Source organism: Musca vetustissima, unplaced genomic scaffold (genome assembly GCF_032173495.1).
Source record: "Musca vetustissima isolate MV318-11 ecotype Yass unplaced genomic scaffold, APGP_CSIRO_Mvet_v1 utg60256, whole genome shotgun sequence".
NCBI lineage: Eukaryota > Metazoa > Arthropoda > Insecta > Diptera > Muscidae > Musca > Musca vetustissima.
The window spans coordinates 71,543-92,949 of record NW_026887936.1 but is presented as its reverse complement, the minus strand read 5'-3'; the positions used below and the strand labels follow the sequence as shown (position 1 = coordinate 92,949).

Here is a 21,407-nt window from a genome sequence, read left to right as displayed (position 1 = left end):
ACTATCAAAAGGCTAAGGTTTTAAAAAATATTTTGTTAAGGTCCATTACAATGGAGGGTTTAAACAATATTGTATCAAATACCGTTTAATTTCCCTGGGATTAGAATAATTTAGTATTAAATTCCATATTTAAGTTGTACAGGGTCTATGTGACGTATAAGTGCCGACAACACTCATACGCCACCCATTACAAAAATGGTTTTTAATAGATTTTCTTTCAACTTACATATTGAATGATAGGCAACTGGTTCCATTATCACCGATAAATTCTGATGATCTTCCCTTAGGGGATTTTTCCGCAAAATCAATTTGACATAACAACATTCCAATAACAATTTCTGCAGCCATTCCAAATGTTGTTTCTTTTTCTCTTTTATAATTAAATCGCGAAGAATCTAAAAAAAAATAAATTAAATATTAAATCGACATTCGGTCTATTAGAATTGGTAGTTATACCTGTATATCATCAGAGGGTTTACCAGCTATGGCTGTATCCTTCATTTCTATACCAGATTCGGTGGTACCTGAAGTGGGAGTCGTTAACAAAGTACGCTGATACTGAGCATCTTCATATTTCATTAAATCGTCGTATTCGACAAGGGTTATTATGTCCTGAAATTAGAAGAAGGTGAGATAGTTCATATAGGATAAGAGAAATGACGATTAAGGTTAACTTAATTGTCTTCTTTTTCTTATGTATACAGTCGAAGTCGTATAAGTCAACGATCAAGGGATCGGCGAAATTGGTTATAACCGATATCAAATAAAGAGCAGAATTTGTTGGCTTTTGGATACCGTTATAGATGATTTTAGTTCCATATTTAAAACTGCTTTCAATACATCTAAAATAGTATGTAAGCTTTATGTCCATTCTCACCTGTTGCAATAGCTGTTGTATTATCGATATCCTCGATTTCTGCTTGTTGCCATTGTTGCCAAACAATTTCACAATTTTTCCAACAACATCATTATTTTTCTTGCTCTGAACATAATACCAATACAGCGTGTCCATTTCCTCTTGAGTCCAAGTGCTATTTTTATTTTCAATTAAGATGAAGATAATTTAATGAAATAAAATAAATGCATTAGTTGATGTATGGTTTTAAGTTTTTGTAAAATTGAGAAATTCCGAGAGTAAAATAGATAAAATAGACAAACAATAATGAAGCTAAAAAAATTTTTAAAACATATTAGCAATTTTTTGTACAGAATATCATACAAAGTTTTTTATTTACATAGTGAATAAATAGAGTTAGTGATCGGCAATGACCGAATCTTGGATACCCTTCACCACTTGTTGTGTTATCAAAATAAAATATAAAATATTCTGTAAGTGATTGCTTAGTTAAGAGGGGCGAATAAGTACCGACAACACTTATACGCCATCAGTTTTGAAATATGCGATTTTTTAACCTCGTTATAGCCTGAGAAAATATATATTGGAAAAATATTCCCATATTTATCCACTAAACGTATATTAACCAAAAGACAATCTATGATACAGTAGTAACTACAGTAATTGTGATACTGTCAGTACAGTAGTAACTATAAATATATTGGTCCCGGGTTCGATTCCCAACGAAGGAGGACAAATTCTTTAAATAATTAAGCTATCAACATCAGCACATAAGTTCAAAATAGCAATGGCAGGTGATGTTCAAACTGCACACAATTAATGAATTGTTTCTAGGCAACGATAGATGGCAGATATATGACGGGTCATCTAGTCAGGTACGGATGGTTCAGAAGAAAATGGTAACACTAAATTAGCAAGAACCCAAACCACTGCACACAATGTAAGAATTGTTTCTAGGAAACGGTAGATGGCAGCCCCATCACCTAGGCAGGGTACAGACCGCAGTTGCTGATGGTTCACCCAGAAGAAAATGACAGCACTAAATTAGCAAGAACTCAAACCACTGGACACAATTTATGAATGGTTTTTAGGTAACGACAGAGGGCAACCCCATCATCTAGCCAGATTACAGCCCACATTTGCGAATGGTTCAGCCTGAATCATGTATTTTATGTAAGGTAGTAGGAAGCATCACGTTGAAGTAAAGAAAGTTCTTCTCTATGACACCAACTGAGGGGAATATCAAAGCTAAAGAAATGCGAATTTAGTGCTTTTGTCCACATCAGGAGACGGGCAAAATATTCGTGAATGAATGGCAGGACAAGATTTTAATTAGATATAGTTTAAACGAAGCGTTAGCTTCAGATATAACCTTTCCAATCGTTATTTTCAGGTAATAGAGGAAGCAAGGCGCCACCCAGAGGAAAATGGCAACACTACATGAGCAGTCCACATTTGCGAATGGTTTAGCCTGAATAATGTATTTTACGTAAGGTAGTAGGAAGCACCACGTTGAAGTGAAGAAAGTTCTTATCTATGGCACCAACTGAAGGAAATATTTAAGCTAAAGAAATGCGAATTTAGTGCTTCTGTCCACATCAGAAGACAAGCAAAATATTCGTGAACGAATGGCAGGAAAAGATTTTAATTAGATATAGTTTAAAAGAAGCGTTAGATTCAGATATAACCATTCCAATCGTTATTTTCAGGAAATAGAGGAAGCATGGCTTGAACTGGAGGAATGGCAAGAGATAGCGCCACCCAGAGGAAAATGGCAACACTATATGATCAAGAACCCAAACCACTGTACAAAATTTGAGAAGACATAGTTTCTAGTCAACGATAGATGGCTGCCCAGGCTGATCTACTTCAAGCATCTAGAATAAAAAAGATGACGATATAGTATACAACCTAGCCAACCTAGATCTCTAATATTCTCCTCTTTACTCCATTTTTCACCCACTTAGATTAGCAAATGTAGCAAAATGTTAGATTCTGATGGGCAGGACCATTATATTATGGGCTATGTAAAACCATGGACCTCTATTGAACATTTTCTTAACATCATCCTAGGAGAAATATCGATTGAAATGCAAAATTGCAGTGATCATGGCTAAGTCGACATAGGATTTTATTCAGATCAATAATATATAATTTTTGGGATTTACGCAGAAAAATGGAGGAATGGCAAAAGATAGCGCCACCCAGAGAAAAGAATGACAACACTCCACAAGCAAGGTCACCAACCACTGCACAAAATTTGAGAAGACATAGTTTCTACTCTACGATAGATGGCTGCGCCAGGCTGAAGTAGATCAAGCATCTAGTTAGCTGGAATAAAAAAGATGACGATATAGTATACAACCATTGATAGCAATTAATTGGCTAAAGAATAATAAAGCAGCAGGTGGCGGTGGGTTACCAGCCGTTCTATTCAAAACCGGTGGTCAGATGTTGATCAGGAGCATGCACCAACTGATTAGTACAATTTTGCATGCCCAATTATTGGAACCTCAGCATCCTGTCTCCCGTGCACATAAAAAGGAGAAAGACAACTATAGAGGAATTAGTCTATCCAGTATGCTGTGTGAACGTCAATGACATTATTGGACCATAACAGACCTGGAAAATCCACCATAGACCAGATTTTAACTCTGCTCCAAATCCTGGAAAAGACTGACGAAAAATACACCGACACTTTCTACCTATTCGTCCACTATAAAGCCGCATTCGACAATACGCTCCAAGATTTTTAAAGACATGTCAGCGGTCGGCATTCCCGCAAAACTAATACGGCTATACATGATAACTTTAACTGGCACAAGGTCAGCATTGAAAGTCGGAAAAGACCTCTCAGATCACTTCAATGCCAAATGAGGATTCAGACAAGGTGACAGTTTATAGTGTGACCTACTCAACATCCAGCTGGAAAAGGCCATACGAGATGCAAATGTGAACAGAAATGACACTCTGTCCGGCAAACAGCGTGTGTTACTTGCTTTCGCCGACGACATCGACGTAATGGGACAAGTGATAACAGCCCCCTTTAAAGAAATTGAGAAGGAGTCTGCCAAAGTGGGACTGACAGTAAAAGGCGAGAGGACCAAGATGATGGTATCAACGCGCAAGAAGTCCAATAGACTCGGACCAACTGTGGAACTTGAAAACTACAGCTTCGAGGTAGGCAAAGATTTTATATACCATGGTAACGCCCTAAACAAAACGAATGACATCAGTTTTGAAATTCGGAGAAGGATTGTTATGACCAACAGATGCTACTATGGTCTAAGTAAGCGGTTTAGAAACAAGGCCATCTCTCACCAGACCAAACTCACACTCTACAAGACGCTGATATTACCCGTGCTGGTGTATGGATCAGAAACATGGGTACTTGCGCAAGCAGATAAGGCAGTTCTTGGTATGTTTGAGAGAAAAATTCTCAATGGGCCAATCTGCGTCGACGGTGAATATCGCCGTGGAAAGGACTATGAGCTGTACCATATATTCTCTGGCATCGACCAGACCAAACTCACACTCTACAAGACGTTGATATTACCCGTGCTGGTGTATGGATCAGAAGCATGGGTACTTGCGCAAGCAGATGAGGCAATTCTTGGCGTGTTTGAGAGAAAAATTCTCAATGGGCCAATCTGCGTCGACGGTGAATATAGCCGTGGAAAGAACAACGACCACAAGACCGACGTGCCTGGTAATCATTTTTAAGCGCCGCCTATGAAACAAATTTAAACTAAAAAAAACAGTTTTAAAAAAATCGTTTTGACCACCAGTTCGACAAAATATTCACCTATGGGGGCTACATCAAAACGAAGGCACTTCCGCTTTAAAACCTTAATAAGTTCTTCTCCCAGAATTCAGTATGCCAAATTTAATGTGAAAATTAAAATAAATCCTAGATTTTTTTAGATTGACATCATTGTCAAAATACAACCATGTAATAGATTACCGACTATCAACTAGATCATAAGATTCAAATATAACGAAGAAAGAATGATGATAAAGACGCCATTCTAGTGAATGCGGCCAACAAGTTAAAATTTTAAAATATCGAAATGAGGCAGAACCTTTATAAAATACCTTCATTGACAACTTTCTACTAATATGTTTCAGTCACTTCGATTAGAAAATGTAGCTAAAATGTTAGACATTTTGATGGGCAGGTCCTTTATATTGTGGGATATATAAAACCTAGATGAAATATCGCTTGGAATGCAAAATTGCAACGCTCATGGCTTTCCGAAGAATATTTCAAGATGTTGGTATTAAATATAAATATATCCTCACATGTGGACTTCCAAAAGATAAACATTGCAAGGAACTTATTGTGCTCCTCATTACCTATACAGACGTCCATAGAGCTCCTCCCTAATTATACAGACCTCTATAAAGCTCCTTATTATTATAATGCTCTTCATTATCTATACTGACTTCTGTAGAGCTCCTCATTAGTTATACAGAGCTCTTCATTACCTATACAGACTTCTATTGAGCTCCTCATTACCCACACATACCTCTATAGAGGTTCTCATTTCCTATACTTCCTATTAAGGTCTGTATAAGTAATAAGGAGGTCTTATTACTTATACAGACCTTAATAGAGCTCCTCATTACCTACACTGATCTCTAATATTCTCCTCTTTGCTTCATATTACTTATACAGACCTTAATAGAGCTCCTCATTACCTACACCGATCTCTAATATTCTCCTCTTTACTCCATGTTTTAGCCACTTAGATTAGCAAATGTAGCTAAAATGTTAGACATTTATATTATGGGCTATATAAAACCATGGACCTCTATTGAACATTTTCTTAACATCATCATAGGAGAGATATCGATTGGAATGCAAAATTACAGTGATCATGGCTAAGTCGACATAGGATTTTATTCAGATCAATAATATATAATTTTTGGGCTTTCCGAAGAATATATCGAGATGTTGGAAATAAATATATCCTGAAAAATGGACTTCCAAAGACACAATATGTTCCTTGCAATGTTTATCATGGTGTTTAACATTGCACACTAGTTATGCGCAGTACATCCTTGTGAACGTAAAGTTACCAATCTTCGGAATCATATTTCACAGGAAATTAAGAATTATTCAGAACTTTTTGCGACCTGACTTTAAAACTTTTCTTGTGCATCTTTTCTTGCACAAGTCATACATATTTCAATTTTATGAACATCAGTAAAAAAATTGATCGTATCAGGACAAAACTGTCCTGTGTTAAAAGGCACCTTGTTTGTTCAGAACATATAATCAGATTGCCTCCCAGAAACATATATCTGTTAGAAATAAATTATAAACTTTGTGGTGAAGGGTATTTTTCAAACAAGAAATGAATCACTGGACTTTTTTTACAAATGTTAGTGATTTTTTCTGAAATAAAAAAAAAACTATAATTGTCTAAGCACTTCCTTCCGTACTCAATGCTCCTAATTTGCTAAAATATACACGTGCTCTCTCTCTCTCTCACTCTCTCCCAAAACTAAATAACGTTCAATCCGATACCAATAGACAGCATACTAAGACCATCCAAATCCCAATGATCCGTTTGTTTGCGATTCCGATATATCACATGACATGCAGGTCTGCTTCTAAGGTCGCGGTGTCCGACGAATACAACACTGACTGACATGCATGCGGCGCCACCTAGCTAGTCATCACTACAATACGACTAACTGACTCACTCAACTGAACCGTAACCAAAAAATAATGAAAATGTCTGTAAAATGCAATTTGCTGTTAAAAAACAAAATGTGGGGTTTAATTAGTTTAGAGTTATTAGACATGAATCTGAAAAGAACAACAATGAAGTACAGAACCCGGAAACGAAATTCGAAATTTTTTTTTTAATATTGTTCTTTAAAAATCCATGCAAAATTTTTGTCATTGATTTATCAATTCTCTAGACACTAGAACAAAAGAATAGGTGAAGTAAAAAAAACAAAATGCGGAATTTTGAAACCTCCAAAAAAGGTCGCAGAGAATTATGAAATTAAAATATTAGCTAAAAATCGTTATTGCTAATTAAAAAAATGAAATAAAAATTCGATATAATTATGCCAACAATAATGTAAAATATTAGTTATTAACAAATATTTACATTTTTCTATTTTTGGATAACAAGGGTTCTTACCTCACTGCTGTTTCCATATTATGTTCCTTGGTTAACTCCGTCAGGGATGCTGATGAGGCAGCCAATGGACTCTTTTGTGGTGTATTTATAAATTTATGGATGACATATTCAATTAAATCGGACCAATCCTAAAATCGAAACAGAATTTTGGAACTTTAAAATGAATTCTAAAAATACTGAATCGTAACTTACATCACACAGCTCGTAATCGGCTTCCCAAATGCGTGAAAATGTCTTCAAAATCACCGGTTGAAATAGGGCTGTACTTTGTCCCAAATCACCACCAATGTGATGCATCATGGTGAATATACAATCGTTGACAAATTCACCATTGCTATTGAAATCGTCAAGGAGCATGCCATAGAAGTGCATTATTTCCATGGTGGCAAATCTGAAAAATAGCAACAAGTTTTTTTTAAGAATAAATTTTCAATAAACTACACAGCCGAAGATTTTTTTGAAGAATATCGTTCCTATGACTAATTTCATTACCTCTACAGACCTCTATGGAGTTCCTCATTTCGTATACATACCTTTATGGAGCACCTCACTACCTACACAGACCTCTATATTGCTTCTCATTAGTTATACAGAACCTCTATAGACCTATTCTTTACATAAACAGAGCTCATTATTTCCTATACAGACCAGCTCATTACTCTATAGAGCTCCTCATAACTTATAAAGACCTCTATAGAGGTCCATATTACTCACACAGACCTCTCTAATGCTCCACATTAGTAATGAGTCATATACAGACCTCTGTAGAGCGTCTCATTACCTATACAGACCTCTGTAGAGCTTATCATTACTTATACAGACCTTTTATAGAGCTCCACATTACCAACACAGACCTCTATGGAGCTCCGCATTACATATATAGAACTCCTTACCTCTACGGACCTTCATAGTGCTCCTCGTTACCTAGAGCACTCCTTATTTCTTATAAAGACCTCCTCCTTATTTATACATACCTCTATGGGGCTCGTCATTACCTATACAGACCTCTATTAAATTCTTTATTACCTCTATAGAGCTCCTTAATACATAATTATACATACTCCCCTTTACCTATACTGACCTCTATAGGGCTCCTCATTACTTATACGTACCTCTATAGAGCTCCTCATAACTGATACCTCTATAGAGGTCCGTTTTACTGACACATACCCCTCGAATGCTCCTTATTACTTATAAAGACATCTATGGACCTCATAACTGATACATACCTCTATAGGGATCCTCATAACTTATACAGACCTCTATAGAGGTCCGTTTTACTGACACAGACCTCTCTAATGTTCCTCTTTACTTATAAAGACCTCCTTCCTCTTTACTTATACAGATTTCTATTGAGCTCCTCAATACGTTCACAGACCTCTATAGAGCTCTTCATAACCTATACAGACTTCTATAGACCTCCTCATTACTTATACAGGCCTCCTTATTACTTAAACAAAACTCTATAGATCTGCTCATTTCTTAGACGGACCTTTATAGAGCCCTCATTACTTATACAGACCGCTATATAGCACCTAGTTACCTATGCATTACCTATACAAACCTCTATATTGCTCCCCATTGCCTATACAGGCCTCTATAAGGCTACTCATTATTTATACAGACCACCTCTTTACCTATACAGAGCTCCTCATTACCTATGCATACCTATATTTAGCTCCTCATCACTTATACAGACCTCTATAGAGCTCCCCATTACTTATACATACCTCTATGGAGCTCTTCATTACCTATACAGATCTCTATAGACCTCTTCATTACCTATACATACCACTTCATTACATATATAGACTTTTGTAGAGCTTTTGTACGGCCCTCTATCGTCCTCCTCGTTACCCACACAGACCTCTGTATATTTATGTGTCTCTATACTTACTGTGAAACATGATCGATCATCTTAATATGGACATTATCCTCCGACTTGGTAACACTATCCAAGATCAGCAACAACATATGATTGGTCACTACCAAATCTTGCAGATATTGTTTGGGATGTAGACTAGGGTTGAAGCGACGCAATAGCAGTACAAATAAATTTCGTAAATCTTCCGAACTACTTATTTGCAGCTGTAACATTCGCAATCGCTCACGATCTTCTTCACTGAGGTGAGTGACTTTTTTATAGGTTTCAATGGCCTGGAGAAATTCCCTTATAGCAGTTACGACCAAATGCATACGTCGTAAATATGGATTCGGGTCACTACCCTCCTGGCGGGAATTTAATTCCAATTGTTCGCATAGCATTACACCCTCATACGTTAGATAGCTAATAACTTCGAAGGTCAATATGTTATTGACATGTTCCATATCCAATTCCAATTGGGCGGCAAATTTCAGGAAATATGTTACCAACCAAAAGAAATGGGAGGTGTCGATCGGAATGTTCTGCAAAATTGAAATGTTGGAAAGTAAAACAAAGGTATTTAAAAATTAAGTGAATTCTTTTGAAACTTACCAAATTTGTCAAAAGTTGGGAGTGTAAATCCTCCACCAAATAACTGTAACCCTTAAGTAAGAAGTCAACAGTGAACTCCTTTAATAAATTGGCGATATCCTCATCTGTGGGTATATGCTGTACCAAACCCTTCATATTGATTCTATAAGAAAAAAATTATTTTAATAAAAATATTTGTCAAGGATATTCATAGGCTTGGATCTGTTCTGTATAGGAAATAGGGAGATCTACTATTTCCTATACAGAGTCCCACTTTATTAAACAGACCTCTATAGGGCTCCTCATGACCTATACAGACCTCTATAGAGTTCCTTATTACATGTACTGATCTCTTTAGAGGACCTCCTCTACAGAGTCCTCAAAACGTATCTATAGAGTTCCTCATTACTTATACTGACCTTAATAGGCTCCTAATTACCTATACAGACCTCTATAGAGCTCCCCATTACTTATACAGACCTTAATAAGGCTCCTCATTACCTCTACAGACCCCTATAGAGCTCCTCACTACCAACACAGACCTCTTTAGGGCTCCTCATTACATATACAGACCTCTTTAGAGCTGCTGGCTACTTATACAGATCTCTATAGGCCTCCTCATAATCTATACAGACCTCTATACAGCTCCACATTACCCACACAGACCTCTATAGAGCTCCTCATCCCCTATACATACCACTATAGTTCTCCTCATTACCTATACACACCTCCATATAGCGCCACATTACTTATACAGACCTTTATAAGGCTCCTCATTACCTATACATACCTTCATAGAGCTCCTCATTACTTATAAAGACCTCAATAAGGCTCTTCATTACTATTACCGAACCCTGTAGTGCTCATCGTTACCTATAAAGTCTTATAAAGGAGTCCTCATTACCTATACAGACCTCTGTGAAACTCCTCAATACCTATTCGGACCTCTATAAAGATCCTCATTTCCTGTACAGACCTCAATAGACGTCCTCATTACCTACACATACATCTATAGTGCTCCTAATTACTTATACAGACCTAATAACGGCTTCTCATTACATATACAGACCTGTATAGAGCTCCTTGTTACTTATACAGACCTCTATAGAAATCGTCATTACCAATACAGACCTCTATAGAGCTCCTCATTACTTGTACAGACCTTAATAAGGTTCCTCATAACCTTAACAGACCTCTCATCAATATGTTTTCTAGATCCCACATAGTTGCGAATTAAAAAAAAATACTTACAAACTACTCTTGCTCCGCTTCACCAGCTTCTTCCTTCTCAACTCCTTCTTATCGATGGCCGTCAAGATATTACGCTGGCCCTTACGTGACTTCGAACTGCATGGCGGTTTTTGATGTTGTGGCTTGCTCTGAGGACCATCATCATCATTACTAGAGGTTGATATGGACTCTTGATTTTCAACTTGTGTACCATAACCACAATCGGATAGTTCCGATTGTGACGAGGGGCATTGTCGCTTCTGCGGACCACATTTACCCATTGTCAGCTTGACATGAGCCGAATGGGGTGTTTTCTGTTGATTCTGACTCTTTGGACATGGTTCCATTAATTCCGGATCGTTGGCCATTAACGGCAAGGGAGCAACTGTTACGCATGCTGTGGGCTTAGTAATAGGTAAGGCTGGTGGAGCCATAAAATTGTCACTGTCGGACATTTTGGAAGTGCTTGAATTTGATTCAGCTGGTTGTTGTAATTGTTGTTGTGGTTGTTGTTTGTTTGATGTTGTTGTTTTAGTTTCCGTTGCATCGTTGTTATCAATTTTATTGTTATTTTCCTTTTTCATTTTTGTCGGCGACGAAGGACAGGTGCCCTGTTCCGATTCTTTTTGGGACCAATTCGTATTGTTCGTCGGTTCTTGGTTGGATTTCTTCTTCATACTGAGATCGGTTGCCACCTCGGGGGCATCACCATTGTCAGCTGGTACTCGTAGCATGGCATTTTGATACTCTTGGCCCTTACGACTTACCTCTTGTAATGTGGCTTCGGTTTCTTCGCGCAAAGCCTGACGACGATCCTCGGAGCTGACGTTTTTCTTAGTGCCGCCACTGCCTAAAAGACACAAAAAATATTTAATAAAGAAATTTTTTTAGGATATTAAAATGTTGCCCTACCATTATCCGATGAATCCGATGTGGGATCCGATGTCAGCATGGGACTCGAATCACAGCTACCCTGTTTCGGCGGCGACGTATTACTCTCATTATCCTCCGAACTTTCCGATAGCGAAGCTTCAAACCACATATTCAATAGCTTCTGCAGGGTACTAACATGCTGATCCTTATACATGAGGGCGATCAGCTGGACCAGTGTAACACCCCATACCGCTCGCTGGGGGCATGTCATAAGGTACAGCAACAATTTATCTATACTCTGAATAAATAAATTCCACAAAATTGTATTTTGCATAGAGACCACATGGGTTCCACCCGATTGGTTATGGGCCGCCGTGGACATGATGTAGTTGCCTCTCGGTTCGGGTATATGCAAAATATTACGCAACAACAATAAACAATTATTGATTTGTTCACATTTCTTGGCCGATAACTTTGAATCGGATTCCAAAATCCGCGTCATATATTCCACAACACATTTTGTACTTTTCGGATCGGTAAAGGCCTCCTTGCTCGTGTGCAATAAATTATTCAATTCGAAGATGGTGTATCGGCCCACTTCGGTCCGATACATAACATCGACCGAGAATAGACATTCCACCGGCGCGGTGAGGTTTACCAATATCCTTATAACCGAATCGAATACCTCCTCATCTTTGGCATTTTCCAGGAGGGGTAGCAGATCGGATTTAACATTTTTACCAAAACCTACAGCTCGTCGAAATGTTCGTAGGGTTTGATCTTCATAGGTCAACTTAAAGTCAATTTCTTCCAATGTTTCTGGAAAGGGCAGCATTGTTAGTTGTCAAGTAGTTGTTGGTGTTCGGATGGCGTTAGCAACGGACTTACCTAGAACCTTATCACTTACAACATAGGTATCTCCCATGAGGGAGCCCAGTGAGGAGAAAGCACTATATAGCTGAGGCGTTTCTAATAGCCAGTCCATTACAACAAAATATAATCGAAAATTTAAGTTTGTAGTTTAAGATCTTCGTCTGTGGCATTCATTTGGAATGGTTGTGGCAATACGAAGGGGGCCGGGGTGCTGGAAGAAATTGAAGGAAAAAGTGAGGTTAGAAAAATTAATAAAATTTTTTAATATATTCTTTAAAAATCCGCGCCCATTTGGCAGTTTGAAAAATATTCTTCAAAAAACCACACCTATTTTGGTAGCTAGAATAAGAATTTGTTAACAAATCCTATAGAGTTCCTCATTACCTATACATACCTCTATAGAGCTCCTAATTACCTATACAGACCTCTATAGACTTCATCTTTGCCTATACAGACCTCTATAGACTACATCTTTGCCTATACAGACCTCTATAACAAATCCTATAGAGTTCCTCATTACCTATACATACCTCTATAGAGCTCCTAATTACCTATACAGACTTCAATGGAGCTCCTCATTATTATACAGACCTCTATAGAGCTCCTCGTTACTTATACAGACCTCTATAGAGCTTCTCATTACATATACAGGCCTCTATACATTTCATCTTTGCCTGTTCAAACCTCTATAGACTTCATATTTGCCTATACAGACCTCTAAAGAGATCCTCATTATCTATACAGATCTTTATAGAGCTCCTCATTACTTATACAGACCTCTATACCCTTCATTTTTGTCGATACAGACCTCTACAGACTTTATCTTTGCCTATACAGACCTCTATAGACTTAATTTTTGCTTATACAGACCTCTATAGAGCTCCTCATCACTTATACAGACCTCTAAAGACTTCATCTTTGCCTATACATACCTGTATAGACTACATCTTTGCCTATACAGACCTCTATAGACTTCATCTTTGCCTATACAGACCTCTATAGACTACATCTTTGCCTATACAGACCTCTACAGACTTCATCTTTTCCTTGTAGATCTCGACAAAATATTCTTTAAAAAATCCACGCGTCTTGTAGACCTCGAAAAATATTCTTTAAAAAAATCCACGGCTCTTGCAGACCTCGAAAAAATATTCTTTAAAAAAGATCGCATTTATTATCCGAATTGGATGAAATTTGGCACAGCTCATATATTTGGCCCAAGGACGAAACCTATTAAAATTGGGAAAAATTGGTTCAGATTTAGATATAGCTCCAATATATACTTTCGTCCGATTTTAGGTAAATAGTGCACCCAAGTCCCTATATATCCTTCGATTTGCACGAAATTTTGCATAGCTTAATGAATTGAGTCTAAAATGATGAGTGGTGAGTTTCGGAAAATCGGTTCAGATTTCGATATAGCTCCCATATATAATTTCGTCCGATTTTATGTAAATAGAGCACCTTCGAAAAGGCGACGTCTGTTAGCAGAATATGTAAAATATATGCAAAGTTCCTTACTGATTGAAATATGTTTAAGGACCAACACAAGACGAGGATATTATCTAGAATATTTTTAGGGGACCAATACAAGTCGCGGATTTTTTAAAAAATATTTTTCAAGGACCAGCACAAGACGAGGATATTTATATATTATTTCGAGGTCTAGCGTGGATTTTTAAAATTATTATTAAAATTTATTTTATTTATTTTTAATTTTTTTATCACTTTTCGAACATAATTCACAATTATCCGGCCCATACCTCCTCTTATAAACGTTCACAGTTGATTGAGAAGTTGCAATTCAAAAAATGAAAGCTTCGTGGAATTTTCTCTGAATTGTTTCTCAGCAAAACGGAAAACTATTCTCTTTTCTCTCTGTTTTTTTTTTTTTACAATAATTCTCCCTTCAAAATGTATAAGGGAGTAAATAAAAAAGTTCTTTCTACTCGCTTCACTGAATGTTTACAACTGATGGCTGACAGGATGCAGTGGCCAACAAAGCGAAGCATCTCTGGCAGTCAACCAACACACATGTAGACGGCACGCAAAACATGCGACAGACCTAATGTTAAACATCGTGTAGGATACAACGGTTGGCTGTGGACCGTGAACACAACCGGCATTCTATTGAAGAGGGATTTGATATTTTTTCATCCTGTCTATCTCTTTGAACAAAGGTCATGTTTGTACAAACATGTGAATGTATGTATGCAGCATAATGAGAAAATCAGATCGATTACCTTGGCACTGGACACCACCTACTCGTATAATGGATATAGATTTTTTGGGGGATGATGATTTACATTTATATAGTGGCTCAGCTGCAAGGGATTAATAGAAGCGGTAACAGACAAAACATTCATTGAGAAAAATATATCGAAATATATATGTGTGTAGATACACGTGTAGACATAGCGTGATGGATTAGAAAATGTAAACAAATCTCAGCTGGTTTTGACAGTTGTGTATAAAGGATAAACAAATATGCACATAAATGTGTGGAAAATTTGCGAAGTAATATTGCATTTTTTTGTAACCTGATGCATTTCTATAAACGAGGCTGGTTCCACCCACCCACGGAATGACAAATTTAATACACACTGAACCGGATTACAATTATTACAATATGCAAATTTTCATCCTGGCAATATTCTGCAAAAATGTTGCTCATAAGATTCTAGGTGCAATTCTCAAAGATGAAAAATCGATATTTCAAAGTATTTTCTTAATTTTACCCGTGTTACTATGGGCCAGGAATCTATTTTTTGGCAAAAAGCCAATTTCAGGTAATAAGGAAAAAACGTTATATATTTCAATTCTGGAGCGTTACAACAGTAAAATTGTATATCATTCTGGGTCACGGTTTTCAAATGACATGAAGTCAAAGTCGAAAATTCATATTTTTGTGAATATAATTTATATTTGAGGGTGGCGTATGGGATAATAGATACAAAGCAACGACTCTGATTGGCTTTAACATGTCGAAGCCCAGGCTTATCTTGGTCCCTCTATCATCTCAATTGCGGACACTGACCTCCCCGCGATGTCACCTGGGGTAGCTATATTTATAACCCGTTGAAATAGTAAGCTGATATGTGCCGCGTGTTCACCCATAAGAACTATAAAAAAATGGGATAAGGCGTCGGGTGCCCACACTTGGAAAATCCCTTCTACTATGAAAAAGCAAAAAAAAAACAGTAAGGAAAGTAGTAAAGTCGGGCTGTTTTGATTTGATCTTTATCAATAAATGAACCGACTAACATCAATCCATATACATGCTTTTCTGCAACCTATGCTAAATTTCAATGGGACAAATTTGGGTAAATCGATTGATACACACTATTCGATATTATCAATCAGACACCCGTTCGAAATATATATGGAAGCTATGTCTGCATCTGCACCCATTACAAAAAAAAAAAAAAAAAACGCAATCAATCTAGTCTCAACTGAATAGGTTGACCAAAATTTCGTGACAATCGGAGGAGTTTGGTGCACCATTTCCCTAAAATCGAAAACGAACGAAAATATGTATGTGAACCGATTTCCACGAAACTTGGCAGACATGACTCCAGACCCAATTCAGAACGCTGTTCCAAATTTCGTGCAAATCGAAAGATATATTGGGTCTTATGTGCACCATTTACCTTAAATCGGAAGAAAATATATATGGGGGCTATATCTAAATCTGAACCGATTTTCAGGAAACTTAGCACACATTATTCTAGGCTTACTTCAGTAAGCTATACCAAATTTCGTGCAAATCGAAAGATATTTAGGGATTTTAGTGCACCATTTACCTTAAATCGGACGAAAATATATATGGAAGCTATATCTAAATCTGAACCTATTTTCACAAAACTTCGCACACATCATTCTAGGCTCAATAAAGTACGGCATGAGGTTGATTAACTTCGCGGCAGCAAAAAACATGGTAGTTATCAGCACCAGATTCAAGCATCTCGATATAGAGAATGCCACCAAGATTTCTGCTGATCAAGCAACGAGAAATCTAATTGACCATGTTGTGATAGACGAAAGGCATTCGTCCAGTGTTTTAGACGTTCGATCGATCCGAGATCGATCCTTGATGGTGGTTTTTCAGATCTGGCAAATCCACCATAAACCAGATTTTCAGTTTGCGCCAAATCATGGAAATATCCACGAAAAACACTTCGAAACATTCCATCAAAGTTGTCGACTATTAAACTGCATTCGACAGCCTTATGCGTTCAGAGGTGCTTAAAGCCATGACTGCGTTCGACAGTCCTGCAAAAGTCGGGAAGAACCACTCGGAGCCTTTCAATACCAAACCGAAATTTCAGGCAATTTGATGCGCAAGACTTCAAATATACTCGGACCAACTGTGACTCTTGAAAGCTACAACTTCGAGGTAGTAAAAGATTTTATATACCTCCGTACTGCCATAAGTAAAACTAATGACATCAGTTTTGAAATTCGGAGTGTTGCCCAACAGATGCTACTATGGTCTGAGTAAGCAATTTAAAAACAAGGCCATCTCTCGCCAGACCAAACATACACTCTACAAGACGCTAATACTACCCATGCAGGTGTAAGGATCAGAATCATGGGTACTTGCGCAAGCAGATGTGGCAGCTCTTGGAGTGTGTTGCGAATGGATGAGAATGCCTATAAAAGCGAAGGCATATAAAAGCGAGTCAACTGATGGTTCACGCAGAAGGAGAAGGCCATGAGTTCGATAGAAAGATCTAGTGGAGAATGACATATCAAAACATGGTCTTTCAAATTGGAAAAATTGCGCCTGGAAATCTGTTCTATGTTCGGCTTATGGATCAAATGTTTTGTCTCGAGCCACTTAAGTAAGTACATTTTTGGCGTATCAAGTTTATATACCCACATTAGCCATAGGACTGGGGGTATAACAAGCGTGACTTTACATGTTGAACTTAATTTTCTGGAAAAACGAAAATCCGGAATTTTTGGTTGATAACTTTTTTTACATCAATGGGCCCGTAATACCCTATAACAATATTTTTTACTTAACAAAAATCGAAGAACGAAATGGGATAGCAAATATTCCTACCTAATACTACAAAATTTCGGCATTTTTGGAAAGTTTGGGAAAAGGGTTTCAAAGAAATTAACTATAATTTTACGTTTTGGATTTTTTACAAAATATTATCAATATTGACCCAAGTTACAGGGTTTTTCTCATACAGTGTTGCTAACACTTAATTGAGAAAAAAATCTTAGATTTTGTTAAAAAAAAGGAATATGGAAATTAAAATTAACAGCTTTGTTGTGAGGGTATTATACGTGTGTGAACCAAGAGCTTGCAACGCCACCTACCTTTTAGTATTCGGATCATCATATATCGACTAGCTGAATCGATCTAAATGTGTTTGTTAAGATCGACAAAGAATTAGCATATTTAACCTCATAAAAAACCTCAAAGTTGTTAAAATCGGTTGTTAAAAAAGTTGTTATACAAATATAGTCTCATGCTATGGTTATACCCTTCACCACACTGTGGTACAGGGTATAATCATTATATTATTATGTCTTTGTGCATATGTTTGTAACAGGCAAAAATAAACGAGATAGACAAATGGTTCCTTTTGAGAATATGCATAAAATCACTTTCTAAGTCGATTTATGCATGTCCGTCCGTCTGTGTGTTGATGTTAAATTGTAAACAAAGTACAGGTCGCATTTTTAATCCGGTTTGGCTGAAATTTCGTACAGCTCATTTATTTGGCCCAAGGACGAACCCTATTGAAATTGGGAAAAATCGGTTCAGATTTAGATATAGCTCCCATATATATTTTTGTCCGATTTTTGGTAAATGGTGCACCAAAGTCCCTGAAAATCTTTCGATTTGTACAAGTTTTGGCATAGCGTACTGAATTAGGTCCAGAATGATGTGTGCCAAGTTTCGAGAAAATAGGTTCAGATTTAGATAGAGCTCCCATATATAGTTTCGTCCGATTTAAGGTAAATGGGGCACCAAAGTCCCTCTATATCTTTCGATTTGCATGAAATTTGGCACAGAGTACTGAATTAGGTCCAGAATGATGTGTGCCAAGTTTCGAGAAAATCGGTTCAGATTTAGATATAGCTCCCATATATAGTTTCGTCCGATTTAAGGTAAATGGTGCACCAAAGTCCCTATATGTATTTCGATTTGTACGAAATTTGGCATAACGTGCTGAATTTAGCCTAGGATGATGTCTGCAAGTTTCATGAAAATCGGCCCAGATTTAGATATAGATTCCATATATAGTTTCGTCCGATTTCATGTAAATGGTGCACCAAAGTCCCTATATATCTTCCCATTTGCACGAAATTTGGCATAATGTACTGAATTGAGCCTAGAGCGATGTCTGCCAAGTTTCGTGAAAATCGGTTCAGGTCTAGATATATATTTTTTCGTCCGATTTAATTTAAATAATGTGCCATAGTTCTTATGTTGTATAACGTACTGAATTTAGTCCAGAATTTTGTGTGCCAAGTTTCGTAAAAATCGGTTGAGATTTAGAAATAGCTGAAATGAAGTAATTGACGCACCAAGAAACCAATATATGGCTGATAGGAACTAAACGTACCGAAATTAGTATAAGTTAACCCGTGACAAGTTTCGTTGAAATCGTTTCATATTTGGGTATAGCTTCCATATATATTTTCGTCCGATTTTAAGTAAATTGTACATCAAACTCCTTATGTTTGTCAGATTGACATCAAATTTTGCACAACGTACAAAATTGAGCCTAGAATAATGTAGTTACGTTTTCTAGAAGTCGATTTTCATACTTTTGTCCCAAACGAATGACATGTTTATGGATAGATCTAATCCGATTCACATTTAGATACATATCACATATTTTATTTCATCCAACTTCATGTTAATAATGCTGTTTAATATACCCATAGTGGTGAAGGGTATCATATAGTCGTCCCCGTCCGACTTTTCTACTTTCCTTACTGGTTTTTTATTCAAACAGTCCAATCACCACCAGCTAAACCCATGTGTACCTTAAGTTCTTTACATATGTTAATCATACGTGAGTGGACAACGTGGTCTTCAAAATCTTCCAGCAAAAGGTATCATGCATATACCCCTAGCGACTTTCATAAGAGAACAAACACATGTCCACTGCTTAGCTCGTTCGTAGAAATGATATCCTTTATCTTGCAACTGAGGATGTTCTCACGTTTTCGAAGTCAAACTGGCATATAACATTTAAATTTAGTCACATTTATTTATAACAAACAAAACAATGCATTTTAGAGAGGACCTTTTGTGCAAAATTGCACGAATATACTCTCCAGAGGCAATCCTAAAGCTTTTTTCTTAGGGATTATAATTTCTCCCACATGTCAATTAATCAAAACAAAAATTCAAATGACATTTAAAAAGAAAAGAAACGTAAGAAGCTTTTTTTTATCCAAAAGCCGATAAAGCTTTCCAGTCGATGGAAAATAACCGACATCTGTTGAACAACATTCATTGAAAATGGTTTAAGGGCAAGCGATATCCCATACCATTCGTTTCTCTATCTCTCTCTCTTTCTATCTTTCTCACACTCAATGGATACTTTCTCCTGATGGCACCTTACCAAGAACAACAGGTTGTTAAGAGACCCCTCCGTCACGTTAGCTAACATCTGTTAGCCGACCAACGTTCGGTGTACGTGCCCCAAAAAGTGGCAACAACATTCGCACACACATATACACACCCGCCATCGCAGCATAGCCTTTGGCAGTCATCCATGTGACAAAGAAACACAACAGCAGCAGCAACAACAACAAAATCAATTTGTAAACAAATCCTGTGTTGCGTAAAATCTCTTCTCTTTATAAAAGTGAGTGAGAGTGAGAAGACGAAAAAAATCCAATCAGAATCAGAAAAGTTCTTCACAATCAATGAAATCAATCCTTAGTAACGTTAGTTGTCGTCGTTGTTGTTGTTGCCGTTGCTCTGGTGTTTGGTGTTGTGCAATTGTCGTTGTTGTTCGAATGCGAAGGTGTCGACGATTTCTATTTTTAAACTGAATTACACAAAAATTGTCTAATGGGATTTATGTTTCATTGTTGTTGTTGTTGTTGCTGCTGAATATTCGAATGAAGGAATGCATATAAACACACTGACACACATATTAATCTGCGATTCAAATGCAATCAATTTATTTTTAACTACAAGGAAGAATTATTGGTAAAAATGGTATGTATCGTATTAAAAATAATAATAGATATAACTCATATTTCGTCGTAGAATAATATTCAAACTATATTGAAACCAAACAATTAAAAAAAGACATTAAGTTTGGTCGGGACGAACATCTGGAGGGTATATCTTTACCATGAGTTGGATATTTAAAATACCTAACAACGATCGGGGCTTTTCTGTTAGAAAAAAATATTATCCCAAACTACTGATATTCAGCTTGCAAGATTGAGATAAGGCCTTCAACATTTCGAAAATTAGGCCTTCGTGACCTTGTTATTAGGACAATGCGGAAACATGAAGTTATATTGAAAATGTTCGGCGTATAAATTGTTTACTCATCAAGGCCCCGGGATGCAGAATTACAGATACAAAACTAGTGAGAAAAGTTCAAAAGATGGACGGTACGGATTATATGGTACCGTTCACCCCTTTGGGTACATACATCCCTATATGCATACTGATGGAAATCAAGCTTATCATTTCTTATCACAAATGATTTTGATTGCTTGTGTATAATATCCGGTCGAAAGAATACGCCCTTGAAAAACCATTGACATCATATCGGACAAACTTAAATATTTTTATTATGTGTTATTCTGAAATCTATGCAAAATTACATGTCGATGAAATCGGCCGATGCAAAATTCCCTCTAAATCGAAAAATTTAACTTAGCACACATCATTCTAGACACAATTCAACACGCTATGCAAAATTTCATCTTGATCAGAAACATTATTAGGGTTGGG

General features: G+C 37.0%; 1 protein-coding gene across 1 annotated transcript; it reads right to left on the bottom strand.

Moving 5' to 3' along the window:
* Positions 1-221: 221 nt before the first annotated feature.
* Positions 222-12,644, bottom strand: LOC133335791 (protein timeless; the record flags this gene model as incomplete). The annotated part of the gene is made up of 10 exons (XM_061544092.1): positions 12,464-12,644; positions 11,615-12,394; positions 10,724-11,552; positions 9,494-9,635; positions 8,915-9,423; positions 7,210-7,408; positions 7,018-7,145; positions 878-1,031; positions 457-612; positions 222-395 (listed from the first exon to the last, which is right to left on the bottom strand). Coding segments are annotated over exons 1-10 (3,168 nt in total), but the record flags the coding sequence as incomplete, so codon positions are not given.
* Between the last annotated feature and the right edge of the window lie 8,763 nt (positions 12,645-21,407).